Source organism: Pelophylax lessonae (assembly GCF_965119305.1).
Source record: "Pelophylax lessonae genome assembly, chromosome: 8".
In the NCBI taxonomy this organism is placed as follows: domain Eukaryota; kingdom Metazoa; phylum Chordata; class Amphibia; order Anura; family Ranidae; genus Pelophylax; species Pelophylax lessonae.
This window is the reverse complement of record NC_138775.1, coordinates 89337052-89361268: the sequence shown is the minus strand read 5'-3', so window position 1 is coordinate 89361268 and position 24217 is coordinate 89337052. Positions and strand designations below refer to the sequence as shown.

The following is a 24217-nucleotide window of genomic DNA, read 5'->3' as shown; positions in this document are numbered from 1 at the left end:
ATGAACGATGACTTGCGGTCTGTTAGCACTAAACTGACTCTTGTCACTTTCCTGTGGCACAAAGTCCTTGTAGAAGCTCCCTTAACACTTTCCTTTGAGGTAGCTACTTGTACATCTGCTGCAACGCTTAACACTTCAGGGCCCGCACCGGTGCCCTCTTTACACACACACTTCTCTTCAGGGCTTAGACTCAGGCACTCCCTTTCTAAGCTTCCTCCTGTTTAGCTGGCTCCTGGATCCCTCTGACCTTCTGGAGTGGTCCCTTATCCTAGGCAGACCCCTGGGCAGTTTATAGTACTCACGACACTGCTTTCCTGGAAACTTCCGCCCCAGCAGCTCCACTCGGTCCACAGCACACTGGATCCCTCTCTACAGCTCAGCTCAACCTTCTGTCCTCTAGGCCGACTGCCAAGGACACCTTTCCTGATGCTGACAGGAGGAGAGACAGCCATCATCCTCCTCCTGCAACCCTGCGTCCCGCCAAAGACACCCTGTCATGTGCCCCCCTCAGATTTATATCTCCTCCCAGGATGCACTGCGGCAGATTCTGCCCTCTGGGGTAGATACAGGCCCTGGTGTGATTTTGGCCAGGTTTCCTCCACTGTCCAGTTAGAGCCCTCATTGGACACAGTGGGGAGACTCCCCAAGCTCAACAGTCACACCTGGAAACACATGACAGCCTAGCTGAACAGACAGGGCCTCCCTTATGGTTTTCCTAGCACCTACCTAGGAGGGTGCTATATACACATGTTTATAAATTCACATTTGGTTATGTTTTCTTTTCCCTTGAGCATCTGTCAAGTTTTCTTTCGGTACTTGTCCATTTACAAATTGCACTACACGCTGCACTGGTTTTCCAATAATTGTATTCTTGCAGTAAATCAAAATAGAAAAAAGAAAGCTAAAAACCTAAATCATAATATATGTGCATAAAAGCATATTAATTACATATTTCAGTGCCCTCTGTTTAATAGGTTAATATATGCTGTAGGCTTCGAAAATTTCTGCACATAATTTGAGGGTTCTGGGAGCACATACCCAAGTTTTGCAATCAGCCAGGATTGTGAATATAATAGATAAAGACCAAGATGTGAAAACCTACAGAGAGGTCAAAAACAGTTGTGTCCAGTTCAAAACGAAACTGGTAACAACCTCACCTTCATCATTTCCAGATAAGAGGCTGGTGTCTGAGCTATGACCCAGCATTGTTAGTGCCATTGGAGACACCTGCTATGTAATACATTTATATTAGGATCAATCAAACCAGAGGTTTCTACTGACAAATTCAGCATTCAAAAATATTTTCCAAATGGATAGCATTATGTTATTATTATGCTTTTTGTTGTGGATAGCAAGGTGCTCTTGGAGTAAGCTGTATTTTTTTTCCATACTGATTTAACAGAAAATCAATAGTAAGATTCAGTATGTACATATTCCTTATCCATGAATAAATACAGTGGAATTAATGCTTTCCATAAAGATGTTTTATATACTGTAAGGTTTAGGTTTAAAACATCAATATGGCTTTTATGCAATAATGTGAGCAGACAGGAGCCAGGAAGTCAACTGCAGGCCAGCAGAAAACAGTGATGTAAATTGTGTCCTTAATTCAATAATCAAACTGCCAACCTCTATAAAATGTGAACTTTGGGGACATTACGGTGTTCTTGGGCCATTTTGATGTCACACAATAACATTTTTTACAAGGTTTAACCACTTTAAGACCGGAAGGATTTGCCCCCTTAATGACCAGGCCCTATGCGATTCGGCACTGCATTACTTTAACGGACAATTGCGCAGTCATGCGGTGCTGTACCCAAATAAAATTGATGTCCTTTTTTTCCCACAAATAGAGCTTTCTCTTGGTGATATTTGATCACCTGTGCAATTTTTATTTTTTGCGCTATAAACAAAAAAAGAGAGACAATTTTGAAAAAAAAAAATATTTTTCACATTCTGCTATATAACATTCCCAAAAAAAAAAAATGTAAAAATCAAAATTTTTTAACATTTTAGGCCAATTTGTTTTCTGATACATTTTTGTAAAAAAAAATGGCAATAAGCGTAGTTTGATTGGTTTGCGCAAAAGTTATCGCATCTACTAACTACAGGAAAGATTTATGTAATTTTTTTTTTTTTTTACTAGTAATGGCGGCGATCTGCGATTTTTTTGCAGGACTGCGACATTGCGGCGGACAGATCGGACCCCTAACAGACATTTTTGACACTTTTGGGGGTACCAGTGACATTACTACAGAAATCGGTGCTAAAAATATGCACTGTTACTGTAATAATGACACTGGCAGGGAAGGGGTTAACCCTATAGTTGATCAATGGGTTGAATGTGAGCCTAGGGGAGTGATTCTAACTGTGGGGGGCGTGGCTTGTGAAATGACCATAGAGACATGTGATCCTATATAGAAGGATCACATGAGCTCTGTGATCATTTCAGGGAGAAGAACGGTTGGCTGTGTTTACAACAGCCGACAGTCCTTCTCTCTCAGCGGGGAATGATCACGGGTTGCAGGCAGCAATCAGAGCTGCCTGACCTGTGCTGCCGTAGACCTACGTCGGTTTGCGCAGGAGAGCCACCTTGCCGCAGTAAATAGGTGGCGGGTGGTAAGTAGGTGGTTAATAAAAAGGACTGGCAGCTGGGACCAGAGCCTCTAAAGGAGGCCTTGCCTGGGCACCTGCTGGTCAAACAGGAGGGGGGCTGGTGGCTTCCCCATAACCACGGTGGTACTGTGATCAATATCTGGTACAATATATAAAATCCCTTCACACAAACCACAGGTGCTGTGGGACTAGAAAAGTGCTCTGTAGTGCATGAAGTATCATCGCTTCCTCTCTAACAAGAACACAATTTTCTTTTTATGGCATTTGATGTCTTGTATTGTAACAAGGCACATGGGCAGTAGCAATAACCCATCAGTCTCTACTGTAGGCCAACACTTGTTAACCTGTAGTCCTTCATAGAGTGGGGCCCTCCCAGGGTCCCCCCATAGACAGAGCAGCACAAAGGGAGATTATACTGTTTGAAAAACACTTAGGGTAATCCAGCCCGACATAGCCAGGGCGCAGAAACTTTCTTTTCCCACATCTGCTCCTCTCTATGCTCTGTTTGCTTGTCCTGCAAGGATCCATGTTCCAGGAGATGTCCCCCAGTAGAGTGGATTAACTCAAGTCCACACAGAGAATAAAGGTTTTTCCTCTTTACTAAAAAACGAATAAAGATGGGGTTTGTAGGCGGTTTGTAGGCGGGACTCAGACTGACTTACATGTGGCAGCCGCGAGCTGCTGGGTTACCCCAAAATTAACAGGTTCTAGAGCCCCTAAGATTCTTCACCCAATCTGTACTATCCTGTTCGTGAATGGTGGCCAGAGGCCAGATAAAGTCCCTGATTTCCAGGAGTTATCACCAGGGCTTTTTTTCAGCGGGAACGCGGGGGAACGCAGTTCCGGCACCTCCAGTCTGAATGTATGCAATGAAAAAGGGGTGCTTGGGCCAGTGGGGTGAGGTGAAATGCCTATTGATGCTGGCTGCTGGGGGATCTATTGTTGCTGGGGTGGATCTATTGTTGCTGGAGGGCATTTAGTTGTGGGTGGGGCTCTTGTTGCAGTGGAGGATTTATTGTTGCTTGGGGAACTATTGTTGCTGGGGGGCTATTGTTGTTGGGGAGGGTCTATCGTTGCAGGGGAGGATTTATTGGGGGGGCGATTGTTGCAGGGGAAAATTTATTGTTGCTGAGGGGATCTATTGTTGAGGGGGAGGGGTCTATTGTTGCTGATTCCAGGGTATCTATTTTACTGTTTTTCTAGTTATCATTACAAATTCCATACAAATTACCTAGAACCACAACATGATACTTGGTTCTGTATTCTCTAAAAGGGGGGTACTGGTGGGTGGTAGAGGGTGGATCCAAAGGGCAGCACTCGGAGGTGGGTAGTGGGTGGAGACAAGGGGTGACTCAGAAGGGGGGAGTACCTGCACCTATTCTCTAAGAAAAAAAGTCCTGGTTATCACACATAAAATCTAAGCATCAGCTTCCACGACTCAGAAGCCATGTCTGCACTGACACTCACTTCTCTTGTTTCCCCAACCAGGCAGTGACTGTAATGATAGACATTTCTCTCTCTTATATATTCACATGGATGCCAGATCTATCATCTTGCCATAAACTTTCTTTACTTGCCTAGTTTAGAAGTAAAGAATTACAGTCCACAAAATGGTAATGTTAAAGTCCAAATAGTGGTTTGGATCATGGATTATTGTAGCAATCAGGAGGCATGAGGTATCTTGTGGCTCACCTATATGATATACAGTCCTTCTTCTATCTGTCCCTAAAAGAGTTTCCATATATACGGTATGTGTTTAGCTATGTGCATGGAGTTCAGCTTTAACTATGAGGTTTGCTATAGTGTGCTATTGCAGGGCATGCTTAGTAAAAAAATCTGTACAAATAACGTGTTCACATATACAAATATAGGTCATTCAGCACCAACCTAACAAAGCAACAGCACACTCTTATATCCACTAGACATGTGAGGTTCGCTTATTCCAAATAAATATTCAGATGAATTTTTCATCATTCGGATATATATTCAAATCCCCGAATTACACATCAATAATGAAACAAAATTCATCAGAATTTCTGAAATTCAAATTGAAATTCGACTCAATTTTTACATTGAATTCCATTCGAATTTGAACTGTAAACATATTGTTGTAATCAAAGAGTGAGTGTCTTAATAGTGTACCACTTCAAAAAATGCAGTTCTTGTTAAGCCAAAGGTGATTAAACTGGTTCTGGACCGACCACCGGCACTGTGGCAGGCTGGCCCTCCTGTGCGAACCCACATAGGGCTACGTCGGTCGCGCACCGGCAGCACGCTCCCGTCCCCACTCGGCAACGGGGACTCTGATGCACAGCTCTGATTGCCGCCTGACACCCGAAATCACTCCCTGCTGAGAGAGAACGATCAGCTGTTGTAAACACAGCCGACCGTTCTTCTCTCTGGAATGATCACAGAGCTACTGTGATCCTTCTATATAGGAATACAGGAATCTATGGTCATGCCATAAGCCACGCCCCCATTCAGTTAGGTCACTCCCCTAGGCTCATATTTAACCCATTGATCACCCACAGTGTTAACCCCCTTCCCTGCCAGTGTCATTATTACAGTAACAGAGCATATTTTTAGCACTGATTACTGTAGTAATGTCACTGGTCCCCCCAAATGTGTCAAAAATGTCAGTTAGGGGTCCGATCTGTCCGCCGCAATGTCACAGTCCCGCAAAAAATGGCAGATGGCCGCCACTACTAGTAAAAAAAAAAAAAAACCAACAAAAAAAATGACATAAATCTTTCCCGTAGTTAGTAGACGGGATAACTTTTGCGCAAACCAATCAAAATACGCTTATTGCAATTTTTTTTTACCAAAAATATGTAGCTGAAAACAAATTGGCCTAAAATGTTAAAAAAAAATTGATTTTTACATTTTTTTGGGAATGTTATATAGCAGAATGTGAAAAATATTGTTTCTTTTTCAGAATTTCTTTTTGTTTATAGCGCAAAAAATAAAAGTCGCAGAGGTGATCAAATATCACCAAAAGAAAGCTCTATTTGTGGGGAAAAAGGACGTCAATTTTATTTGGGTACAGCGTGGCACGACTGCGCAATTGTCCGTTGAAATAACGCAGTGCTGAATCGCAAAATATGGCCTGGTCATTAAGGGCGAAAATCTCCCGGTCCAGAAGTGGTTAAAGAGTCCTTGTAATCATTTGATGAAGATTTTTCTTTTGATCATTCACTTTGCAAGTGTAAAATTGCTAAAAAGAAACTATTAAAATATAATTATTTAAAAGCATTTGTACTTGACATTTTTTCTCAGCTGACTAAAGCTTCTGCACATATTGTACATAGTAAAATGTTAAAAGTGAAATACTAATTGTATTAACCACTTGCCGACCGCCCGCCGCAGATATGCTGCGGCAGGCTGGCTTGATCCGTGGGATCGATCCTGGGGGCGCCAGCACCCCTCGTGGAGAGAGAACAGCGGTCTGCTGTTGAAAACACAGCAAACTGTTGTTCTCTCAGGAATCAGCACATATTTATTCTATTTGGGATCACAGATCTCTGTGTTGATCCCACAAGCCCGCCCCCCCCCCACAGTTAGAAAACACCCCCTAGGCATACACCTAACCCTTTGATAGCCCCTGACTTAACCACTTCCCTGCCAGTGTCATTATTACATTAACAGTGCACATTTTTAGCACTGATTACTGTAGTAATGTCACTGGTCCCCCCAAAAATGTCAAAAATTTCAGGGGTCGATCTGTTCACTGCAATGTTGCAGCGGACAGATCGATCGCTGATCACGATCACAATCGCTGATTGCCGCCATTACTACAAAAAAAAAAAAATGAAATATAGAAAAATGGCATAAATCTTTCCTTTGGTTTGTAGACGCAATAACTTTTGCTCAAACCATTCAAAATATGCTTATTGGGATTTTTTTTTTTTACAAAAAATATGTAGCAGAATACAAATTGGCCTAAAATAATGAAAAGAATTTAGATTTTTACATTTTTTTATTGGGAATGTTATATAGCAGGATGTGAAAAATAATGTTTTTTTTTTTTTTTTTTTCAGAATTGTCGCTCTTTTTTTATTTATAGTGCAAAAAAAAAAAGTTGCACAGGTGATCAAATACCACCAAAAGAAAGCTCTATTTGTGGGGAAAAAAAGGACATTGATGTTATTTAGGTACAGCGTCGCACGACTGCGCAATTGTCCATTAAATTAACGCAGTGCTGAATCGCAAAAAATGGCCTTGTCATTAAGGGGGTAAAACCTTCCGGTCCAGAAGTGGTTAAATAGAACACTTTGCACAGTTTGAATAAATGTATTATTAATAAAAACAAGATCAATGTGTATAAATAGCAATCAGATATTTGGTTACTCGGCTGCCGCATTTGAATAAAAAAAAAAAAAACCTAAAATTTTAGATTTCACCAATTCGATATTTATCCATTTGAATGTTTCGATTTGAGAAAAAAAAATCTGTAATTTTGAGAAAAATGTGAAAAATACATAGAACAAATTCTGAATATGAATCCTGAATAGGAATTGAACTAATCAAACAAATGTAACGAACCTAAAGAACTAGATTAACAAAACTAAACAAAACAAAATGAAACAAATTTTTGGGTCATGCACATGTCTAATATCCACATCCTCTGAAGATGCCCTGTGAGAGGGGCAACACGTGTACGGCAGGGTCTATACCAGTGACAACATACCACACACATCGGGTGCACGCCAGCACTTACAGGTTGTTTATACTTTGTGTGTTTAAAAGACCTTTTACAAGTAAGTGCAATCTGTTTTTAGGAATTATTTTAAATAAATTGAATTTACACTATGGGAGTATTCCCTTGCTTGTCCTTATACTGTATATACAGTATGAGAGACACAGGGGCTTCCCAACAACCTGAACCAACAAAGGAAGGAGACTGGGAGGGGAAGAAAGTACACTGAAAAAGAAATACGACTGGATATATCAGCATATAAGGTGCATCGGACTTGCATGCATATGCATGGGGTCTATACCTTCTGGTGAGTGTGGGCACAAGAGGGGAGCACAGAATTGTGTCTATTTTTTTTGGCACAAGAGACTGCAGGGGTGTTAGCACACTAACATGGATAAAATTAGTGAGAATGAATAACTGATATCCATTGGGGTTTTTCAGCATTGGAAGGACTATGAGAACTGCCTAAAAATACTATGGACTATATGCTGTATGTTACTACATCTATATGATATATGCATGTTTGAAGGAGTAATAGCATTGGATGTAGCATTTAAAGTACTATAGTGATAAAACATGAATTGATTTAAGCTAGACATAATAATTTAAAGGGGTAGCACTGTGAGTCCTTTTTTTCAGTAGTTTGAGGATTATGCCTTTAGTTAGTGTGAATGATTCTCTAATATCCATCAGGTTTTTTGAGTATTGGAAGGACTATGAGAACTGCATATTAATACGGTTGACTATATTTGTCAGTACATCTACAGTAGGGATTGACAGATTATCGGCAAAGCCGATATATTAGGGGCCGATATGCACTTTCCCTGATATATCGGAATCGGCCCCTGAGGTTACCGATATTGCCGATATTTTGGGAAAGTGCATGTACCGGAGCAGAGTTGTATAAAGTACTCGAAGCCCATACTTGAGTAAAAGTACAAGTGCTCGATCAAAAAGTGACTTGAGTAGAAGTGGAAGTGCTCGATCAAAAAGTGACTTGAGTAGAAGTGGAAGTGCTCGATCAAAAAGTGACTTGAGTAGAAGTACTAAAGTATTCAACATTTTTTGTACTTAAGTATTGCAAGTAGTTTTTTTTTTTAATTTTGCTACTCAAGTACAGAAAGTAAAAGTACCAGTAGTTTTGAAAAAAAAATGCTACTCAAGTACTGAAAGTAAAAGTACAAGTACTGTGTTATGTAGTTATTAAAGAAAGAAGTCAAAAGTTTGAACATCATATTGTTTTTTATTATTTCAAATGCAGCTTTTATTTATACATACAGTAGCTTTTATTTTCGTATGCGCTGATAATACACATGTTTTGAGCTTCCTGAAACCTGCCATCTACTGTTCTGGCAGTGGTAATTTTTATAATTGTAACGAGTAACTATGCAGCACAAAAAAAAAAATATCAGAGTAGAAGTATTGAAATCATTGAAAAAATTTCGTAAAAGTAAAAGTGGAAGTAGGAGAAAAAAATTATACTCCAGGAAAGTACAGATACAGTCTTTTGGTACTTAAGTACAGTAGTGAAGTAGTTCTACTTAGTTACTATACATCTCTGTACCGGAGTAATGCCTGCAGCTAGAGCGGCTGTCTTGTAATGACAACCGAGAAGTCGCTCAGCTGTCATTACAAGGAGCTGGAGGGGATGTCTTACCTCCCCCCCCCCCCCCCCCGCCACCTTCCACGGCTCGCCCGGTGAGAGGGGAGGCAACTAGCCTGCACGGCCACCGAAGAGAAAACCCGATCAAAGCCACATTCAGCTCTGATTGGGTCTCCATTTAAAAACCCGGAAGTGATGTCATGACATCACTTCTGGGTACTCGACACCAAATCCAAAAAATTGACAGCATTCAAAACAGCCAAACTTGGCGTTTTGAATGCTTATAAGTGCAGAGGAGTGGTTTGGGGTCTTTTACACCCCCAGAACCCTCCACAAGAGTACCTGTCAAAAAAAAAATATATAAATTTTTTTTAATGTACGAAAATATCGGCCAATATGCGATGACCAAAATATCGGTATCGCCAATAAAAAAACTATATCAGTCGATCAATATCAGTCGACATCTACAGTATATGATGATATCTGCATGTTTGAAGGAGTAATAGTATTGGATGTAGCATTTAAAGTAGTATTGTGATAACACATGAATTGATATAAGCTGGATATAATAACTTAAAGAGGTATTGCTGTGAGTATTGTTTTTAACAGCAAGCTCTAATTTGCAAAAAAATCTTTGATTGCTTCACATGGGTCTGCATCTGTCTGCAGGAAACATAGTTAAAGTTTGGCTATTCAGTTGTTAGGTATAACCTCCCATCCCACCCCTCTCTAACTGAACGCTGGGTTAACAAAAAACAAAAACCTCTCAAAATCTCTGTTTTCACTTACCTGAATCCTCGATCACTTGATCACCCAGCTCTGAATCCTTCTCCCCACAGTTTATTTCCTGGTGGTTCCTTTCTCTGGGTGTCCACATCAGTGAGGTTCTCTTAAGATCCAGAAGAAAGTTGATGTGGACTGGGGAGAGTGAAGGGTTAACATGTGACGATGGACTAGGGGTCCCCGCAGGTGGAAACGCTGTCAGGGAGGTACCTGGATGGGGAAAATCAGAGGAGTATAACTGACTTCATCAGGTAGGGAAAGGTTATCAGCTGGTAGGGTGGAGTGGGAGGGAGAGATGGGAAAATACATTTATAGAGTTGGGCTTTAAAATAGCCTTCTTTAGCTAAGAGCTTTTTGTGATCTTTGGATATTTTATGTTGTTTAGTATTTATAGAATATTTATAGGAAATACATTTTAAAGTAGATATAATGCCTTTAGTACTATTTGTCTCACTAGGTACAGTTTTATGAATCGTCTGTAGATAGATTCATGACCCCACTGGGTGGCAGCATGCATCTTTATGATTCTGTAAACTTCTTCCATAGCTCAATCCTCTTCTGTTCCAGGGTAATCTCCAAAGTATTTTTCAGGCAATACATTTATAAATTCAAGTCATTGTACAGGAGCAAAGCTGCAAGCTTCATGTTTGTCAGATTACATTTGCTGCTGTTAAGGTGCCTATGATGATAGCTGTTGTTAGAAGATATGAGTGCTGGACGGTCATTGAGCACAATGATTGTTGTATAAAATACAGTACACAATGCAAATATTAGAAGCCATCCTAGATAATGGGTTTGACCGTCAGAAATGGTCAGCCTGGGGTGCTGGGTGGTGAGTAGGAATCTACTGATATAATATTTGCCCTTGACCCAATCACTAAGCAATTTTTATTGCCATGGGTCTTCCTGAGGCGAATAAAGTGTTTATGGTGACACTATTTTCAGCAGAAAATCAACACAAAAAAAAAGCTTTCCTATTCCTTATGTAAAGACCTAAAGCTCTTTGGATCTATCTATACGGTTCCTATGTTGCATACTGATTGTCTTTATCAGATGGTCCCAAGTCATTGTATTCTTTTATTTTGTTCTATGCCCTCTTTGTATTATGTAATGCAACTTTGGAAAATAAAAAAGTTACAAAAAAGACCCAAATCTGAACCCCAAGAAAAGTAAACATTTTCCCTTGCAGCGATGCTGCCCCAGGCTTGCAAGTTTTAACTGCTCTTTTTATCTCTAGGAGGAGGGAAGAGCGCCACTTGAGTGCAAGATTATGATTTATTATGACATAAATACGTAGTAACTTACATTAAACTATGGATAAAAGCGTCTGTCAGGTCCAAAACGGTTCCACGATGGTGAGAGGGGTCCGCACAATCCAGGGTGCCTCAGGTACAGAGCACCAGACCAGCTGGCTGTGTGCGTCCGGGCGATCGGGCAGATCAGAAAGATGCGGCCATGGAGGGAAGCGGAAGGCGTCTGACGTCAGCGGCAGGAAACTGGCAAGATGGCTGAGGGAGCTTAAAGAATCTTCACTTCAACTGAAGAAGGAGTACGCATACCCTGCCCGAGCCCTCGCTCAGACTCCGAAACGCGTCTTGAAGCTCCCTCAGCCATCTTGCCAGTTTCCTGCCGCTGACTTCAGACGCCTTCCGGTTCCCTCCATAGCCGCATCTTTCTGATCTGCCCGATCGCCCGGACGCACACAGCCAGCTGGTCTGGCGCTCTGTACCTGAGGCACCCTGGATTTTGCAGACCCCTCTCACCATTGTGGAACCGTTTTGGACCTGACAGACGCTTTTATCCTTACTTTAATGTAAGTTACTACGTATTTATGTCATAATAAATCATAATCTTGCACTCAAGTGGCGCTCTTCCCTCCTCCTTTATCCGTTTAGAGTTGACCTCACTCTGTTTGAATGAGCTGACCCTTAGCTGCGGACCACCCTTGGATTGCTTCTAAGAACTGTCAGAAATTTGCACATGGACTATTAATCCCCCCCCCCTGTGCGAACTGTTTTTGCCCCACCTGTGTACATCAACACTTTTATCTGCCATTGTTTCAGCTTATATCTATATGAACTCTTTGACCTTTGACCTCTGAGCACCTAAACCAGTCTCTTTTTATCTCTAGGGGACAGGAAATGCACTTTTACTTGTTCTCTGCTCCCACCGACTCTTCCATGCTGCCTGATTAGTTCCCACAGACTCTTTCCCTAGGAAATGGCATTTAAATTCTCTCTTCAGTGGACTTGAGGGCTCAAAGGGAAAGTCCACTGCGGGAGGACAGGAGAGCACATCCATGGGAGCAAAGGTTTGGATGAGTAAAGCTGTTTTTTTGCCCCCCAGTTAACCTCTTGCAGTTTGTTCTATTCAACCTTGCCACTGCAAATTTTGTAGGTAATGCAGTTTGGCATAACTACCACAGACAAACAGTAATATTACTGCCGGTCTGTATTGCCCTAAGAAGGGTCAAAATGTAACCTTCAGCATCTGTATTTATAGCTGACAAAAAAAAAGAGATTTCAAGCATATATGGTAAGGTGACCAAAATTTAAAAAATGAGAATAAGGCCCCTTTCACACTGTCCGCTCCATCAGCAGTTTCCGTTTTTCTCAGTGGGGGATTGATCCAACGATCCCTCGCTGAGCAGGCGGATGGCAGCTCCATCTCTGCTCTGTGTGCGGAAACTGAGCTTTTAGATCCCCCCTGTCCTCTATGGGGGAATCGGATGAGAACGGACCGCCTGTTTTATATTACCAAAAGTATTGGGACGCCTGCCTTTACGCACATAAACTTTAATGGCATTCCAGTCTTAGTCCATAGGGCTCAATATTGAGTGAGCCCACCATTTGCAGCTATAACAGCTTCTGGGAATGCTGTCCACAAGGTTTAGGAGTGTGTCTGTGGGAATGTTTGATCATTCTTCCAGAAGCGCATTTGTGAGGCTAGGCACTGATGTGGACAAGAAGGCCTGGATCGCAGCTTGCGCTCTAATTCATCCCAAAGGTTTTCTATCAGGTTGAGGTGCAGGCCAGTCAAGTTCCTCCACCCCAAACTCGCTCATCCATGTCTTTATGGACCTTGCTTTGTGCACTGGTGCGTAGTCATGTTGGAAAAGGAAGGGCCATCCCAATCTGTTCCCACAAAGTTGGGAGCATGAAATTGTCCAAAATTTCTTAGTATGCTGACGCCATAGGAGTTCCCTTCACTGGAACTAAGAGGCTAAGCCTAACCCCTGAAAAACAAACCCACACCATAATCCCCCTCCACCAAAAGATTGGGACCAGTGCACTAAGCAAGGTCTATTGAGACATGGATGAGTGAGTTTGGGGTGGAGGAATTTGTCTGGCCTGCACAGAGTCCTGACCTCAACCTGATAGAACACCCTTGGGATGAATTAGAGCGGAGACTTCAAGCCAGGCCTTCTCTCCAACATCAGTGCCTGACCTCAGAAATGCACTTCTGGAAGAATGGTCAAACATTCCAATAGACACGCTCCTAAACCTTGTGGACAGCCTTCCCAGAAGAGTTGAAGTTATACTTGGAAAGGGTGGGCCAACTAAGTATTGAACCCTACAGACTAAGACTGGGATGTCATTGCTAGTCATGTACGTGTAAAGGCAGGCGTCCCAATACTTTTTGTAATATGGTGTATCTGTCCTTCATTAAGAAAATATACCATTAGTGCTTTTCCAACATGGAAATAACATGGAGGTAACCTACATGCAGCTATGACTGAACTTTGAAAACTGGCTGTGCTGCTGATTCCCAAACAAGCTAACCAGGCAACTCAAATAAAAATCCTAATTAGCCGAGATCAGACTTATTGTCTCCTCTCATTATAATTTCTCAGCGGAGATGAGTGAACTGTTTTCTGCCAGACAGAATACCAGAGCAATCCAGGTCAAATGCGGATCCATCACCCTGATTTTGTCATGTGTACTTATCCGTTTTGTTACACAGAAATATCAAAATGTAACTTCTGGATTGTTTATTAGTGTCCCGTGTGCACTGCTATGCTTATATGCATAGCTTGCCTTCCATTGACCAATCCTTATGCACCTTTGCCTGTCTTTCATAGTCCTAATATACTAGCAGGGTATAGAATATTTAGATTATATTAATTATATAATATATATAGATTATTAACAGATGTAAAATAAAATCTAGCTCTGAAAGACCAGTTGATGACTCATGACTCTTATCTTCAACTCAGGAATTAAACTGGCCACACACCTTCTGAGAATCGGCATTTGCATTTGATATTTGGGGGCTGTAGTTGCACATACAAGGAGAAGTAAGTAGGTAATGCTATAATCATGTGTCAGCAGAGGGTGCCTGTTGAGGGTTTTTTTTTTTTTTTGTATTAAATGCTGCAATAAATATGCTTGAATGTTTGTAGAGGTGATGTGTTTTATAACCTGTATGTCTTTTGAAAAAGTCAAATCTCAAACCTACTAACAGACATGAATCGCAAAATTGTAACATGGCGATTTTAAAAATCCCATTGGACCTAAAGGAGTTGTAAAGTCTCAAGGTTTTTACCCTAAATGCATTCTATGCATTAAGGTGAAAAACCTTCTTGTTTGCAGCTGCCCCCCAGACCCCCTGGTATTCTTACCTGAACCCGAACGTTCCAGCGATGGCAACGAGCCAAGCCGGTCCAGCCCCTGTTTCATTGAATAGATTTATAGCAGCAGGAGCCATTGGCTCCCTCTGCTGCCAATCAAATCCAGTGACGCGAGATCGAGGGGCAGGGCTGAGTCATGCTGTCTGTGTCAATGGACGCAGCAGCAGGACCCGGGAGCGCGCCCTCACGGGTGCCCCCCTGGAAAGTGGCTCTCCGTGGGGGCACCCGATGAAGAGGAGGGGCCAGAAACTACGCTGGGGTACCCCAGAAGAGGAGGATCGGGGCTGCTCTTTGCAAAACCCTTGCGCAGAGCAGGTAAGTATAACATGTATGTTATTAAAAAAAAAAAACCTTTACAATCGCTTTAATGGTCATTGGATCTCATTGGAATGTTGAAAATATGAATTATTTTTCTGATGTGGAGGCTTTGTGAATTAAACCTAATAATTAACAGTATCTTTTGGTAAAGTTGAAAGAAAAAAAGCCATAAAAAAAAACTGTCTTGAGGAGCAAGTCCCTGACACGGGAACTAGTTCATTGTTTTGATTAGAACCACATAGGGCAGTGATGGTTAACCATGGCACCCACGATGTTTTGGAACTACATTTCCCATAATACTCAACTACGGTGCAGAGTGCATGAGCATCATGGGAAATGTAGTTCCAAAACATCTGGGGTGCCAAGGTTCGCCATCACTGACATAGGGTATATTTTTGTGATCATCAGACAACCCTCCAAACCCTTTCTATGACCTGTATCTTGTATAAAAATGGATTCTTTATTAGTCCAGTAGCAGAAGACAAGAAACCAACAAAATGTTCTATAGACTATTCTGGTCTACCCCAGACCTTTTCAAATACCTCTAGGCTGATCATTCTCAGAGGAAAAATCAATTAGCCAGCATGAATTTTTCTGGCTGTTCTCTATTGCTCTTCTGATATAAGATTTTTTCTTGAGGCAGTGAATACTCAAGGCAAGTACATTAACACTTGAATGGTGTGATTATGCTCATTTTAAATTCTAAAGAATGACCACTGTCTTATGTTGATGTAACCGTAACAGTCATTCCAGTACATAAACAGTGGTTATTGAAGTTGAAAAAACTCCATTGAGAATATGGTCTTTACCCAATACTGCGGTATATAGTTTCCGACATAGGGTCCCTTTACTTGGGCGGCATAGGTTCATGGCGGGCATCTTCCTGATTGGTTGGGAGTGTCCAGCCAGAAGTTGGATGCTGTGCGTCAATGTTTTTGGAGCGCATTATGCTGCCCCATTTCCAGAAATAGTTGGTTTCTAAATCGCACAAGCGCATGCGTGGGGCCACTGAGGTCACGGCGCAGACGTGTGGAGCCATATTTAGACCTGGCCACAGCCGGCATTTGCAGTGCTGCAGCCGGGAGGACACCACACAGACGGTCATCGTCTTTATTTTACCCAGATACCTGCAAAATCTCTTTCCTCATTGTTTATTCATCTACATGTGGGATAATTAAGTCGAGGCACATATTTATTTTTCTTTTATTCCATCTAGGGACATACTCGATCGATAGGACCACTCTATCTCATTATATTTGTGGACTGTAGCACCTATTTCTGGGAATATAAAGGTACTTATCTATTTACACTTGGGCACATTGATCTTTTTGATATGAATTAATTAAGGTTAATGGACTATGGGATGCACTTAAAGAAAAATACATATTTATGCCTATGAAGTATCCTTTGATCTTTATATCCTAGGTACCCCACATCAGCTATTTCTTGGGGTCCTCTGTGGAGGCTCGGGGAACCCGACGGTGGAGGTGTCCCTTCCTGCCCACTCCGCACTTAATTTAAAGGATGGTCCTGAACCTCTGTACTTTACAATATTTTGTTTGAGTGTTGAACGAATATTTATCTCCTTGTCAATGGACCTGAAGAAAGGTGTTCAAACCAGAAATGCGTAGGGAGAACCAGAGACAACACAACATATGTATTCTCAACAACAATATGGTTGTACAGTGAATGATGTATGCTTTTATATGTCTATGTATAGACACTAGTTTTTATGTGTATTTTTCTAATATGTACTAATAAAAAGATGTTTTTTAACCAATGAATGATGGTGATCCTGTCACTTTCAAAGTCCCGCTCTCAAATGGGATATAACGAGTTTTTCCTTATACCGCAGTATATATCCAATAATTTTGTGGAATTGCCGTAGTTAAAGGAAAGTAACATTCAAGTGAATAAACAAAGGATCTAGCAGAATTAATTTACAAGATAGGTAAATGATGTCAAGTTTACTAAAGGGACCAGTAGATGCTACAAAAAGACTTTAGGTAAATATCACCTAATCAGGCACCTTCTGATCAGACAAAGGACATCAGACAGACACATTGGCATTGGCTGACCAATATCCATCTCTCCACTGGGGTGACTCTGGGATGACTGGTTCCAGGGGTTTGTTTAGAGTAGGGGTCCCCAAACTTTTCGGAATGAGAGCCACATTCTATATTTTACACATTTTTGAAGACTGAAAAATGCAGAAGAAATACAATTTAAATATGCTCCAAGAATTAGCTTCTTATCAGAAGCCCCCATCACATCAGAAGTCCCCCCTTCACATCAGAAGCCTCCCCATCACTTTGGAGCCCCTCTTACAGTACACTCTTACATATCAAACTCCCCCTTACATCAAGGTCCCTCTTAGAATTTTCCCATATGTTAGGGTCCCCACCAGAGTTCCCCCTCACATTAGGGACCCCATTACAAGTGGAGATCAACTAACCTGAATGGTCAGTCTGTGCACTGACTCTGAGTATGCCGACTCTGACCCTAGCTGTGGGTTGGATAAAATCTTTGAATGTGCCTGATGTGGTCCATGGCCATAGTTTAGAGACCCTTGGCTTAGAGTATAAACATACCAGTAAGGCAAAATTATTTTCCATATTTAACAATATACAGTAACTGTTTAAAATAATAATCGTATGTTTTTTTTTTTAACTGCCATGTTATGTCTATGTCTAATTTTACATTCCATCAAAGCTATCTCTTTCGTTTAGTTTAGAGTTACAAATGTATGTGTGTCTGTAGAAAATAGGATATTTACCGAGTATAAGAGTCTGTGGGAAGAGAATGAGGAAATGTACCCAAGCGTGAGATGGAACTGACATCCTGCAATGTGGGGATCCTGTAAAAAAAAAGGTTATTATTTAAAAATGTAGTTTAAAATATTACATAGGAAAGAGATTAACACAGTGTATCATTTAGCTGTTCGAATAAAGCAGACAAATACTTCCTTGCAAGTCATCTCTCTACCTTTCTATCTCACATTTCTCGGTCTGACTCAGATCAATGGCTGTTAAGTGCTTTACATCCAAACCAACCTTTCTCCTTCCCATAAGAGTGACTTCAGTGATCAGACAAATCATGTTCCTGTTGAGTCTTTTGGTTAACCTCTTATCTTATTCATCTATTTTCATAATCTTTTATCATATTACACCCCTCACTTTTTTCCCTTCCCACATGTATCACAAAATGTTTCTGCTACCCATAATTCAGGCTGCACACTTCATTTATCTGTATCATTAATTTTAAGCTTGTGATCTGTGGGTGATATTTAGTCCCTCTAGCATTCCCTTGGAGGTTTTTATTTTAGTTCCTTTAACATATTCATCTCTTTTCTCTCCATTTTTAAGGATGGATCAGGAAACAAGGTAGAACATTCACCACCAAACATTTACTAAACCTCTGTAATAATTCTATGACTGGGTTTTAGCAGGGCTCCTAGTTCATTACCAAGCATGAGATCTATTAGTGACATCTAACATAAAAAGCATGTGGCAAAAAAAGCATGTGTGGTACATTTCATGCATATTTCCCATGTTTTTTCCCTACGAAGATCCTGCAAGGATAAAAAAAAAACCTGTTGATGATCAACAAACTTAATTGTTCATGTGGAGTGATCCCATGTGTGCCACATCCCAAAATTGTAGAATACAAAACAGCAAGGTTCCCCTTGGGTGGGACTTTTTAGGCACAAATTTTAAAAGGACACACAAAATATAAATGTATAAGTTTTATTGAAAACACCTGCATATGCCACTGAAGGATCTTTGTTTGGATGGATCGGATCCCTAAGGATTGCTGATTTGGGGTTTCAGCTGTTCCCACCCAGCCTCTTGTGAGACTGGCTAGCAAGCAATCTCGACAAATCTACATCCAAGAATCATATCCTATTCTTAATACAACACCCAGGACAACTACACGGCATCCCAGGTGGCTCACACCGGCACACTGACTCCTTGTTTTTAATGTATACAGGCAGGCGACTTTTCTCAAACATTACAGTGAACTTTACCACCCTCCAAGGGCACCCCTGAAGAAGGAGTTTGCATTATTACTCCGAAACGCGTCGGGTGAATACCCGGGGGTCATGTGGTTCATCTTCTACTGTATAATGTGATGTATGATCTAGCTTGCCTCTACAATTTTATCCATTTTGTATAACATTTTTCAATAAAACTTATACATTTATATTTTGTGTGTCCTTTTAAAATTTGTGCCTAAAAAGTCCCACCCAAGGGGAACCTTGCTGTTTTGTATTCTGTTGATGATCAATAGGTACTATTTTGCCCCTATTGAGCAGATATAACAATACACTTTCAATGGTATATTTATCAGACAGAAAGGTTACAAATTAAAGAAGTTCATCGTTTGGGTTTACACACTTTTTTGCCCTTATATATTATTTTTGTTGATTCCTTGTGGATGCTAACATGTAGTGGTCAATCCTGGCATCTGGGCATCCAAGGATTTCAAGAGGCTGTGAGTGGAATAGCTGCCCATTGATTGTGAAGAGCACGCCATTTGAAATCCATGGTTCGTAATCGCCATATGTGATGGATCTGGAATGATATGATGAACTAATTGAACCTGCAATGCTAATATTAGAGACAAACTCTAATAATCTTGAAATGTATGCATTTTCCTATGCTGAATCCCAGGATTAAAGCCCCACATTTTGGAAATGTTAAAACTTTTGTCAAGTTTGCATTGTTGTCTCTGATTCTGTTGGGATGATTATCCATCAATTTTCTTATTCTTATGACTCCAGCACAAGAAATAGGGGAACCAAAGTCACCGAGACAGGAAGGCATAGACTGCGATAAAAAGACAAACTCTTCACTACTACTCTAAAAAAAGTTTATCTTTACTGTCTATATTCCCACTGCACATATTTCCATCAATTCCTGTCTCATTGACTTGCTGTATCAAGACTGAAAAAGAGGCAAAATCACTTTAACAAGGATACAGTCAGTAATAAATATATGACAAACATTTTCACTTACCCACTCCATCCAAAATTAAGAAAACACTTTTGACTAAGGTTGGGCTCTAACAGTACTGCCACAGATGTACATACAATGAAGCATCAAACCTACCATAGTGGATGCTAATGAATTTTATTTCTCCATTTTTTTTCATGTGCAAAAGATTATAGTGAGCTGCCTAGGGGCTAACACATTCCAGCAGGCGCACATGAATTATCCATGTCAGTGGTTGATCAAGGCTCAGTCTGTAAACCAAGAGATGTTTTTGCTTTTTTTCATTTAAAGTACTTCTAAAAATAATTTTCAAAAGTTCACTTTTTAAATCAAATAATACAAAAATAGGAAAAGTGCAGCAGAATTAAGGACTTACCACTGCATTCCACTGATGTTGCCAGCTGGATGATGCCGGGTTCAGCTGCCGTTGTTCCCCACTCCTCCAGAGAGCACAAGGCTGGGAAACCAAAAGTTGAGCTTTGATTTTGAGCCCCCACTAGTCTAACCTCTTTAATTTTTTCCGCAGTTTCTAGCCAAGCTTGGACAGAAATTCATTCTGGGGCTGAATGGATATTTTAAAAATTGGCCAAAAAATCAGTACGATGAATAAATGGTAAATATCCATTGTGATAGTGTCTTTTTTAATTTTTTTTTTATTTTTTAAATTTTTGAACAAGAGGCATTTCTTAACATAATTTTTAAAAAATGTTTAATGATATACAAATTTAACACTGCACTTCAAACTAAATAGCTTCTATATCTCTTGATCTAATTTTCTATGTTATATACAATACCTATTTCACAACCATTTCACATCTGAGTCCTCCTCACTGTGATATGCCTGGCTGCTTTGTGGTGTCTATTACGGTACGTGTCACAAATCATTTTATTTCAGCGTTCCCCTTGCTATTCAGCATAGACTTTCCGTGCCTGTAATTCTGTAAGTTCTCAGAAGTCACGTTTAGTTTCCTTACCAGTTCCCGCACAGCTGGTGACGTTGTCTTTTATTGTCCAGTGTTCTCTATATGTGTCTGTCCCCTCACTAAGGGACCTCAGTCATAAATGTCAGAGTTAAACCTAGCTCACTATCACAGGAAACTGTGGGGAGGAGGAGCACCACATGTGTATATTTTGGGGAGCTGTGACCATAAATACTAACACTGTCACTTGCAGCTTTGCTTAAAAAAAAAAAAAAATCGGTATATATATATATATATATACACACACACACAATATCTCACAAAAGTGAGTACACCCCTCACATTTGTGTAAATATTTTATTATATCTTTTCATGTGACAACACTGAAGAAATTACACTTTGCTACAATGTAAAGTAGTGAGTGTACAGCTTGTATAACAGTGTAAATTTGTTGTCCTCTTAAAATAACTCAACACACAGCCATTAATATACAATAAAGGTGCATATATAATAATATCACAAACAAGATATACTACAACACACTAGCAGCGCTAAGAGCATAAAAAATATATATATAAATGCAGTCCATGTGCTCATATGATCATGCAGTGTGCCCAGAATATTCTCTCCTGACAATCCAAGGTCGTGAGTATGTTGGTGAATACACCGGACCCTCCACCTCACCAATGTGCTCCCCCAAATCAGAAACACTCACCAGAAATCTGGTCAACAAGCGCCTGTAACATCTGCCTATCACAGGCTTAGAAACGATCTCCTCAGGAATTAACCAGGAGCGCCGGCACTTGAACCGTCTCAATCAGATCAATTCTTGTGGTATACCCACAGAAGGTTCCAATCAAACAGGGGTGGTACATGTGGAGATAATAACTCACATAGGACAATATTGCATGGCTAAAACACCGCTTTATTATCCAAAAGAATACCCCCAGTAGCTAATGCACTTACAAATTAACAGAACAAAGCAAGCTTGTCATAAAAGATGAGGCATAACCTGCGTGCAGAGGCCGGTCCCGGTAGTAGCAGTTCGCCGCTGGTACCAAGCGATGGCGAGCCTCGGGTGCAGCATCGGACGCCGGTCTGCCTCGTGACCGCGTGACCACGCCCTGACGCGTTTCGTTAGCAAGTAACTTCGACAGAGGGCGTGGTCACGCGTGTACGGTCTCCGCTATTTGACTGTACCAGAGGGGCGGAGGCACAATTCAGCCCAATGACGCTGGCTCTTCCAGCCTGTCGTCACTTCCGCCCACACAGGAAGTCATGTCATACAACATTGGCTTCCGCCCTTACAGAGCGTCACTGCCATCTCTGATCGAGGCTGTCCGATCCACACAGCGCTCCTAGGGACGAGCGGAACAAGCACTCGTCAGGTCATTAGCAGATCATATAGCCTGTATATACGTTTGTAGGTATATACAATACACAGTTCAATAGCGACATGTTGCAAATATAATCATAATAAAAATTGCGATTACCATTAGATATATATAATCGCTAATAAAACACATACAATGTTTAAATAGATAAAATATCCTAAAACCATTCATAAAAGAAAAAATGATTACAAATCCAAATTAAAATTGAAATCATAATGAACTACAAAAACAGGGAAAGATATAAGGTAAAAGACCAAATCCTAGGCTTCAAAAGAGAATTGCATATTAGAAAAGGGGAACATGATGTCAATAGTCGCTTATGAAACAGTTGATATCTAAGTCAACGTTTAACCCTTTGGGGTGCAGAGAGTTGGTCAAAAATATCCAATGAGTCTCGCGCTTGGATAACTCTCTTACTCTGTTTGAGCCCCTCCAAACAGGTTTGACATTTTCAATACCCCAAAATTTCAACTCACTAGGATCTTGATTGTGATGATTTTTAAAATGTAGAGAGACATTGTGGTCCTTATAACCATTTTGAATGTTTGCAATATGTTCTGAAATACGTATTGCAATAGTTCTTTTAGTTCTACCGATATAAATTAAGCCACAAGGGCATTCCAGGCCATAAACAACATGTGTGGTATGGCAAGTGATGAGATCCTTGATGTCAAAGGTCTCACCATTCGCGGAAGAACTAAAAGAAGAAAACCCCCGCAGGTGGGTCCGCACCTGTCTGCATGTCTTGCAGCGACGACAGGCATAAAAACCTGTCCTGTCATCCCAAAACATGCAAGGCTTGGTAGGGGGGTCAAGGACCTTACACACCAGTTGGTCCCCAAAAGTGCGTGCTTTTTTGTATACAAAAGTGGGTGTAGGCGGGATGACATTACCCAAGATCCTATCCACACTCAAAACTCCCCAATGCTTCTTAATGATATCTTCCACTTCTTTATATTGGGAATTGTATTGCGTAAGGAAACTCCACTCCTGCTTATTCTCGGTTGGTCTCACTGTATCTGCAAGGCATTCCTGCCGAGAAATACCCAAAACTTCAGTGATGGTACTATCAAGCTTCCGCCCATCATAACCCTTCTCCAGGAAACGATGCCGGAGAACTTGTGCCTGTGTCAGAAAGTCCGTATCTAAGGAGCAGTTCCTCCTCACACGTAGGAACTGCCCCTTAGGGATATTCTGTAACCACCGGGAGTGGTGACCACTGTAAATGGGTAAATACCCATTTCGGTCAGTAGGTTTAAAGTACGCACGAGTCTCCAGTGTTTGATTTCTTATCATTACCTCTACATCCAAAAAATGGATGGACTCACGACTCCAATTAAACTCCAGTTTAACACCATTAGCATTGGAGTTAAGCGAGTCAGCAAAGTCTCGTAACGTATTTTCCGAACCTTCCCATATAAAAAATAGGTCATCAATGTACCTTCTGTAAACCTTCAGCTCATTCTTAGCTAGAGCGTAGATAAACCTGTCCTCCCATTCCCCCATAAAGAGATTGGCGAGGCTGGGAGCAAATTTGGCTCCCATCGCCACGCCCCTTTTCTGGCTATAGAATGTTCCATTGAACCAGAAATAGTTATGCGCTAAGCAAAACTCAAGTGAGCATTTTAAAAATCTCTTTTGGGGGTCTGGGAGGTCGGTGCGATTACAGAAGGCCCAATTCAGAGCCAATAATGCGTCCTCATGCTGAATTATAGTATACAGCGAGGACACATCCGCTGTTACTAGAAAGACTTCTTTGTCTGGGGATATCTGGACGTCCTTCAAGGCAAGGAGGAAGTCTTTGGTGTCTTTGAGGTATGACCTCAGACTAACCACACTAGTCTGTAGAAAGAAGTCCAGGTATTCACCCAGTCTCGCGGTCACTGAATTGATGCCATTGACGATGGGTCTTGCTGGGGGATTTTGTGCATCCTTATGTATTTTAGGTAGAGTATATATCGTTGGAACTCTATTAAAACTTGGCATAAGGTATCTCTGCTCTTTATCGGACAAAACCCGATAGTAGTAACCAAACTGTATAAGATCTTTCAAAATCCTTCTATACTCAAGGGTTGGATCACCTCTCAACTCCTCGTAGGTTTCTGTGTCTGAAAGCATATTACTAAGTTGATTCAGATAGAAATCTTTCTTTAGGATCACTACCCCTCCCCCTTTATCAGCCGGTCTGATAATGATATTTTTCCTTTCCTCCAGAGCCTCCAAACCCTGTTGGATGTGTCTAGGGTTCACCCCTTTTCTGGGC

At 41.0% G+C, this 24217-nt stretch overlaps 1 protein-coding gene across 1 annotated transcript in view; it reads right to left on the bottom strand.

Moving 5' to 3' along the window:
- Positions 1 to 20041, bottom strand: part of IL2RB (interleukin 2 receptor subunit beta) — a 53797-nt gene extending 33756 nt beyond the window's left edge. Inside the window, exons 1-3 of the mRNA XM_082265212.1 lie at positions 20017 to 20041; positions 17423 to 17503; positions 9705 to 9833 (exon numbers count right to left, since the gene is read on the bottom strand). Coding sequence (XP_082121338.1) covers positions 9705 to 9833; positions 17423 to 17486 — 193 coding nt within the window. The 5' untranslated portion in view covers positions 17487 to 17503; positions 20017 to 20041. The remainder of the gene's footprint in view (positions 1 to 9704; positions 9834 to 17422; positions 17504 to 20016) is intronic.
- Positions 20042 to 24217: the final 4176 nt, after the last annotated feature.